Source organism: Hemicordylus capensis, chromosome 6, assembly GCF_027244095.1.
Source record: "Hemicordylus capensis ecotype Gifberg chromosome 6, rHemCap1.1.pri, whole genome shotgun sequence".
NCBI lineage: Eukaryota > Metazoa > Chordata > Lepidosauria > Squamata > Cordylidae > Hemicordylus > Hemicordylus capensis.
In genome coordinates this window covers 108,851,664-108,859,028 of record NC_069662.1, presented here as the reverse complement: position 1 = coordinate 108,859,028, position 7,365 = coordinate 108,851,664, and the positions used below count along the sequence as shown (strand labels likewise).

General features: G+C 49.1%; 1 protein-coding gene across 10 annotated transcripts in view; it reads right to left on the bottom strand.

The window, feature by feature from the left end:
* Nucleotides 1–530: 530 nt before the first annotated feature.
* LOC128330698 (uncharacterized) overlaps nucleotides 531–7,365 on the bottom strand; it is an 88,152-nt gene continuing 81,317 nt past the window's right edge. For 7 of the 10 annotated variants that reach the window (XM_053263917.1, XM_053263916.1, XM_053263926.1 and 4 more), the window contains 5 exons: nucleotides 5,234–5,257; nucleotides 4,530–4,558; nucleotides 2,608–3,354; nucleotides 1,792–2,427; nucleotides 531–829 (listed from right to left, as the gene is read on the bottom strand). In XM_053263917.1, the coding sequence (XP_053119892.1) occupies nucleotides 2,315–2,427; nucleotides 2,608–3,354; nucleotides 4,530–4,558; nucleotides 5,234–5,257 (913 nt within the window). In that variant the 3' untranslated portion in view covers nucleotides 531–829; nucleotides 1,792–2,314. Of the gene's footprint in view, nucleotides 830–1,791; nucleotides 2,428–2,607; nucleotides 3,355–4,529; nucleotides 4,559–5,233; nucleotides 5,258–5,668; nucleotides 6,060–7,365 lie in introns of those variants that run through there. The other 3 variants (XM_053263918.1, XM_053263920.1, XM_053263923.1) reach the window with 3 other exon arrangements.

The following is a 7,365-nucleotide window of genomic DNA, read 5'->3' as shown; positions in this document are numbered from 1 at the left end:
CTCAGTTTGACTCTGCCTGGATCTAAGCCTCCAGCTGCAGCTTTGCCTCTTGGTGGAAAATAAGAGGGCTGGAGAATAACATTTGGCCTCGAACTTGGGCCTTCCAGCTGTTGTTTGATTACAGCTCCCATAGTCCCCAGTAGTCGCAGTAGCCAATAGTCAGGGTTGATGGGAACTGTAGCCAAACAGCAGCTGGAGGGCTGGAGTTGTGCAGCCCTGCCCTAAATCAAGCTTCCTCTTCCGCATCACCATTCCATCCTCTTCCACACAGGGCAGATCCCTCTTCAGGGCCAAAAATCCAGCCTCCTAGCCATACATGTTGGGGCAGACAAGCTCTGTATGAGCCTCCTGGCAAGGAACTGTCTATCTTGAGCTACATCTTGAACCTCTCAAATATCTTGGCCCTGAGTGGACTGGCCAAGAAAGTCTTTTCTGTAGCTGAGTTTGACCCAAAGACCTTTTTACCAAACTCTACCCAAAGAATATTCAAAGCAAGACAAATGTATTTTCTTTAAAATAAAACATTTTTTAAAAAACAATAAATATGCTAGTTTTATTGCTGTTCTATCTCTACATCCTATTTAAAAAATATTTAATTTTTAAAAAATATATACACAGCATTTTATTGCTACTTATGTAAATAGTAGCACAGTTGTCTCTTTTAATTTGCCTTCCCCTTCTTCCTCAGCAACGTCCAGCTCCCTTGGAGGAACCACGATCCCCATAGTGGCTTCCACCCTGGCCAGTCTGCTCCTTAGCCGCCTCAATTGTCCCCTCAGTGCCTTGAAGCTTTGTAAGCATTCCTGGCAGCTGCGGAGGTCTCTTTGGCCTTGAAGGAGAGAAAACAAACAGGGTGAAGGGGCCTGTCCTCCACCATGTCAGTCCCTGCACGGACTTCTAGTCCCCTTCCAAGCCCAGCACAGACTCCTCCTCTCTGTCTTGAAAACCCTCCATGGCTATGTACCCCCCCGGTGAACTTTCACCTCGTCAGGTTGATTTTTGCTCTTCCAGCTTCTCTGCCTTCAGGAGCCACTTGAAGGTCTCCTGCTCTCTAAAACAACTCTTTCTCTTCCCTGTCGCTGACCCTTGGGTCTGGAACAGCCACTCAGATGTGGCCCCTCGTCTCTCTCCTATCCCTCCAATGATACCTCAAAACCCACCTCCACTGCGCAGCCTTTGGAGTAATGCCTCAGTAGAGGCAGCTCCATCGGCTTGAATTGAATGCCCCTTATGCTTTCCTCTCCCATTCCTCCTCTTCCTCACTTCTCTCTCCAAAGCCAAACTTTAGACTGTATGCTCCTGGTGGCAGGGAACTTTTGCCCATGTACACTGATGACACTATAAGGAGGATTTGCAATATGCACAATTGTATATCATCCTCCTTGGTTTCCTGTTTCATCTCAGCTTAAACTCAAAAGGGCTGATATTTGTTTTCCTTTTAGCATTCATATTTTGCTCTTCCTCAAGCAGCTCAGGGAGCTTTATACATGGTTATTTTTTCCTCACAATAACCCTAAGAGGTAAGTTAGGCTGTGGGACAAGTGACTGGCCCAAAGTCACCCAGAGAGTTTCATGACTGGATGAGAATTCAAACCTGGGCCTCCCTGGTCCTAAGGAGGTGCAGCTGAAATACATACACATCTTTCCCCCACTTGCCCCCACTTCAGCTTCCCTCTACTTCTTCTATTGTATCCCTGCCTCTGTTTTTAGACTATACGTTTTTTAGATTGTAAAATCACAATGAGTTTGGAAAAGGTAGAGGTTATGGAGTGCTGCCTCTGTGAGACTTACGGTCACACAGCTGATGGACCTTCATCTCTACCAAACTCTGCAAAGTTTCTTTCACATTGCTGAAGTCTGGCTCCAGAGGAGGTGGGTGAGGAGAAGGAGGTGGAGAGGGATGCAGGAGGAGGGAAGAGGTGGAGGTGGAGGGTGGGATGGAGGCAACCTCAAGGGAGGCAGAGGACAATGATGAATCAGACCCAGAGGGCTGGAGAAGTGCAGCAGGGCCTGCAGGAACATCTGCAAGAGAGAAGAAGCAGGAGGTCAGCTGCAAAGGCTGACATCCTACCACACCCACCATCACTTGCCCTCACTGCTCACTCTGAGAAGCTGCTTGGATTACAGGCACTGGAGCTTGGACACATGAAAGACAGAAAACGAAGGAACACTTCAGCAAGCACTGACAACCCTCCCCGCTGAAACCTTAGATGCAGACTCAGATCAAGCATTTCAACATGAAATAAACAAAAGAGCCGTTCTTAGCCCAGCAGCAATTTCAGGGACATGCTGTGAACATACCTTCCCTTTCCCACTACTGCAGCCGAACTTCACTGCGGATGAGCCTTGTCCGCATGTGTCCAATTTGCAGGTTGATGGCCCGGAGAGAACGAGGGAACTGTTGGGAAATGCGGCGAACCCTCAGTTCTGCAACAAAGAGAGCAAAAAGGAACAAATGTTGTATGTGCTGACCAGGCTGAGTGCTGGTGACTTGCAAAAAGGGCAGTGTTAGGGCTTAGTCCATCATCTGGGCTGGGTATCAAAACTTCAGCTGATCTTTGTGCTGGGTGTATATGCAAAAGGTTTCTGAGGTGTCGCAATACTTACGCTGCTGGACATAGTCATGCTGTAACCCTTTGAGGAGTTCTACTTCTTGCTGAAGATAATTATCAGCAATGGAAGGCTCTAGTAAGGGCTCTGACACAGAAGCTGCTTCCTTCGGAGTGTCTGTGAGAATGGAAGGACCTGGCACTGAGGTATCCTCAATGAGCACTTTCCCCAGTAGGTCATTGGTGATGCAAGGTGTTGGAAGGGGTTCTGGCATTGAGGTTTCCTCAGTGAGCTCTTCCTCCAGGATGTCGTTGGTGATGCGAGGTGCTGGAAGAGGTTCTGGCACGGAGGGTTCCTCAGTGAGCTCTTCCTCCAGGATGTCGTTGGTGATGTGAGGTGCTGGAAGGGGTTCTGGCACGGAGGGTTCCTCAATGAGCACGTCGCCCAGGATGTTGTTGGTGATGCCAGGTGCTGGAAGGGGTTCTGGCATGGAGGGTTTCTCAGTGAGCGCTTCCGCCAGGATGTCATTGGTGATGTGAGTTGCTGGAAGGGGTTCTGGCACGGAGAGTTCCTCAGTGAGCACTTCGCCCAGGATGTTGTTGCTGATGCGAGGTGCTGGAAGGGGTTCTGTCACAGAGGGTTCCTCAGTGAGCTCTTCCCCCAGGATGTTGTTGGTGATGCGAGGTGCTGGAAGGGGTTCTGGCATGGAGGGTCCCTCAATGAGCTCTTTCCCCAGAATGTCCCCCCAAACATTGGGGAGTCCCCCAGAAAATGGTGCAACATGGGTTGGGTTTCTGGGATGACCTGAAAGAGAGGAAATAAAGCAGGAATCAGGTAATGATCGTGGCTTGTAGGCCTGATAGAAATGGCCTCCCTTTTCTGCCTAGGTTAGCTAGCTGGGAAGTAGCCTGGGATTGTGGGTGAGGTGGGCCACCCAAGGAACCAAGCAAGGAATGAAGAGGAGTACATTGCATAGCACTGACTGGCAAGACAGCCCTAACCAAGTACACTTCAGAAGGGAGTGCAATGGCCAGGCTCTGTCTGCTGTACATACAGGTGCAGCTGCCTTCTACCAAGTCATACTCTTGGCTCTCTTTGCCCTACTCTGCCTGGCAGCCACTCTTGGGCAGAGGCCTTTTCCTAGCTAGCTAAGATCCTTTAACAGAAGATGATGAAGTCTCAACAGGAGACCTTGTGCATGCAAAGCAATTGTCCCACTACTGGGCTATGGGCTCTCCCTTCTGTGCGAGGAAAGAAGCTTCTCCTTTGAGCAGAATGGGAGCTGATGGTTGACATGGACTATCTCTGGTTCACGAACCAACCCCCAGTTACAGCCTCTGTGGAGTGGGGGGGTCTTGAAAATCTGCCTGAATGCCATAAGCAGGAAGCATAGCTGTGATCTCAGGAATGCGGGCCTGGCTCCTAGAGGTAGAAAACTGTGGTCGGAGAAAGAAAGAGTCTCTTTGGACCAAGCTCAGAGCACGTTGGCCAGGAAATGTTGCCCTTGTTTTCAGGTGATCCTCCAATTCCATCTTGACCCATGTAATTGTCAAAAAATGAGATACTTTGGAAATAATTAGCTTCCTCTTCTTGAAGGCAGGGAGAAAAAGACCCAGAGGATGTTTAGCGGCTTGGTGTGGGCAAAGGGTTCTTGCAGGACTTTTTCAAAAGCGCACAACCTCTAAAGGAGAATGACCAAACCTACCTGCCTGCTGCCACAGCCCTTTCCCCAACTCCTCCTCGAATGGAGGATAGCTAGATGTGACTCACAGAGCCCCCCCCCAAGTCTCCTCTAACACTTTCGGTTACATCAACAGCAAAGGATAGAGGTGGCTGAACCTGCCCTCCTGCTATCCATCCATCAGATGGATGTCTGCCCATCTCTCTCCATTGTCTAAGAGAAACAGTTCTCCAAGGAGGCTTTCCCTGGGGGGCTGGGGAGCCCTGAGGAGAAGCAGGCACTCTCATCATCCACTTACCTGTCAGTGCCCCCTCTTCATCTTCATCCCTGCAGAGATAAGGAGAAATATTCTTAGTAGCAAATCATAGGAAAGAGGGGGTCTCCTCCCCCAGTAATACTAGGGGTATTACTAGTATTACTAGGGGTATTACTAGTATGTGCCCTCCCTCTAATTTTAATTCATATGCAACCAAGAATGTCATCTCCCCTAATCCTTCTAGCTGGCCCTGCTAATTTTGGATGATTCCATAGTTTGGAGCAGTGAATGTAATTGCCGTTGAATGTCACTCACTGCATTTTGCTCAGAGTATTTTTCATTGAGGATTGACTGGTTGTGGTGGGGCGGGGGGTGGGCCTGCTCTCGTAGTTCACAGTCATGAGGCCAGCTTTCCCACCCCTCTCCAGTGTAGTTTCCCCACTTTTAAAAAGTCCCCCCACAAGGGACACATACATGCTGTTTTGTGTTTGAAATAGGAGGGAGGCAGCCTGCCAAAGGTATCAAGGGGACAGTTGATGAAATTGGCATTTGATTCAGCAGCCAATTACTGGCATTCTGAACAAGGAAAGGAGATGGGCTCACCTTGATGAGGCAATATATGCCACACCTGGGTTTGGGCTATGTCTGAACACCTCCCCCTCATCACTCCCCCCCATCCCTTCAGCTGGCCACACCAGAGCCAAAAGCATTAAGAGGAGTCAAGGGTAGAGAAGAGAGCAACTCACTTTGGTTCTGCCTCTGGGTGAGACCTACGGGAACATGAAAGAAGAAAAGGTTAGGCATGTTCTTGGAAATAACATGGGGGTGCTGGGGGGCAGCTTTTGAAGTCAGCTTCAACTGGTGGGCAGGATTTCCCCACAGCTCCTGAGTGATACAGCTTCACCCGTCTACAACCTCCAAGCTTAAGAAACACAGTGGAATTCAGCCAAGCAGGTGACCTTCGAGGGCCACCTGAATTTCAAGGAGAAGCTGTGTGGTGTGAATAGTGGTGGTGAACTTGTGACCACTGAAGTTCCCACAGGGAGCACAAACACGTGTGAACACAGCAGGCTGGGCTTCAGTTCTCTGCCCAGACAGGCTAAAACAATGGGAGGGCATCTTTAAAAACCAAGTCCACACCACCATTAGATTTTGCTTCACCCACCATACCAGAGACTTACCTGCAGGCCACACATGACCAACAGCCACCCATCTTGACAACTAAGCTGATAAGCTGCTAATAAACTGACAGCCGAAGACAGCCAATTTATCGAAGATGCTTCAGCTAATCTAAAACGCTGCCAAGTGAGCCTGCTGCAGAATCTTCGCAGGTTTCCAAGGGGAACCATGATGGCAGAATTCTGTGGCTGACTGTGAAGTCACAAGTTACTGTTACTGGTCATGCTGGCTCTGGTTTGAATCCAAACACTGTCTTGGGGGTGCAGCTCAAAGTGTCAGAGCACCAGGGGCGAGTCATCCCAGTCCTGCCCTCCCTGCTCCCCACATGTCACTTTCTATTCATTTGACTTTCCCCTTCTGTTAACAAATTCTGAAGGAAGGGGATGCTTGTGGATAGGGGTGGGCTGCAGCTGCTGCTTGTACAGTTGGACACAAAGTTTATAATAAGCCTTGCATGAGTCCTCTGTAACATGTAAGAGGGCAAAGGCAACAGCCACATCCATTGTATGTCCCCAGCTAATTTCTCACCTAATCACTTAGATTAGATTTCCACCTAATCACTTGCTGAAGTCCTTTAGCTAGGAAATTCCTCTAAATCACATTCGGCACTGAGGCCCATCTCTGTTCAGAATACACAAAAAGAAAGCCTTGGGGTTTTCTTTTAACGAAAGGCGGTATAGAAATGTATAAATAAATAAATAAATAAATAAATAAATAAATAAATAAGCCAATTAACTTGTGCAACTCACCACCTGTAGATGCGGTGATGACCACTGGCTTAGATGGGCTTAAAAGGGGGTTAGAAACATTCACAGAGGAGGAGAGATCCCTCTGTGGCTATTAGTCATGATGGCTACAGAGAACCTCCAGGTGCACAGGCAGAATCCCAGATGCTGGGGACATGCAGTGGGTGCGGCTGTTGCCTTTGCATTCTTACATGTTACAGAGGAAACATGCAAGTTTATTATAAACTTTGTGTCCAGCTGCACAAGCAGTGGCTGCAGCCCACCCCTACCCACAAGCATATGGGTGTGAAACCCTCAGGGACATCTTTTTGGGACACACAGTGGGCTTCAGAGGGAAGGGGAAGTCAAAATGTTCATTTTGACTGTCATTGGACAGTTGCTGAACTCCATTGTTGCTTCCCTCCTTCCTTGAATGTCAACCCTACATTATCCCAAATATCCTAAGTCGTGCAAAACTGCTGTAATGTGTGAGTTAAGAAAGCCCATATACATAATTTTATATTTTCCCTAAAACATAGAGAGGCACACAACATATGTGAAGTGCCTGAGGGTGTTCTGTGGGGAGACCTTAGTCCGCTTTCTCCACAGACAAGCAGCTGCTCATAGTTGGGTGGACGGATCAGCCAGCCACATGACTGCCGGCTCCATCATGGAGCTGGCAGGGGCTGTGGGGATCGGAGGCTGCGGAGCCCCCAGAAGTTCCAGGATGCCCCGAGCAAGTGCGTGGGGCATCCTGGAGAGACCCCTGCTGCTTGAAGCTGCTTGCAGCCTCTCGGCCAGGGGTCTACTTGTATGTCGCCATGCACCGTGGTGACACACGAGCAATGAAATGAGGTTAACAAAGCGCTTGCTCCGTTAACCTCATTTAAGGGGAGAGTAGTTTAGGTGGGCTAGCCACCTTGGGAGCACTGGGCTCACCTGTGATACCGGTGGTTCCCACAACCACTGGAAAG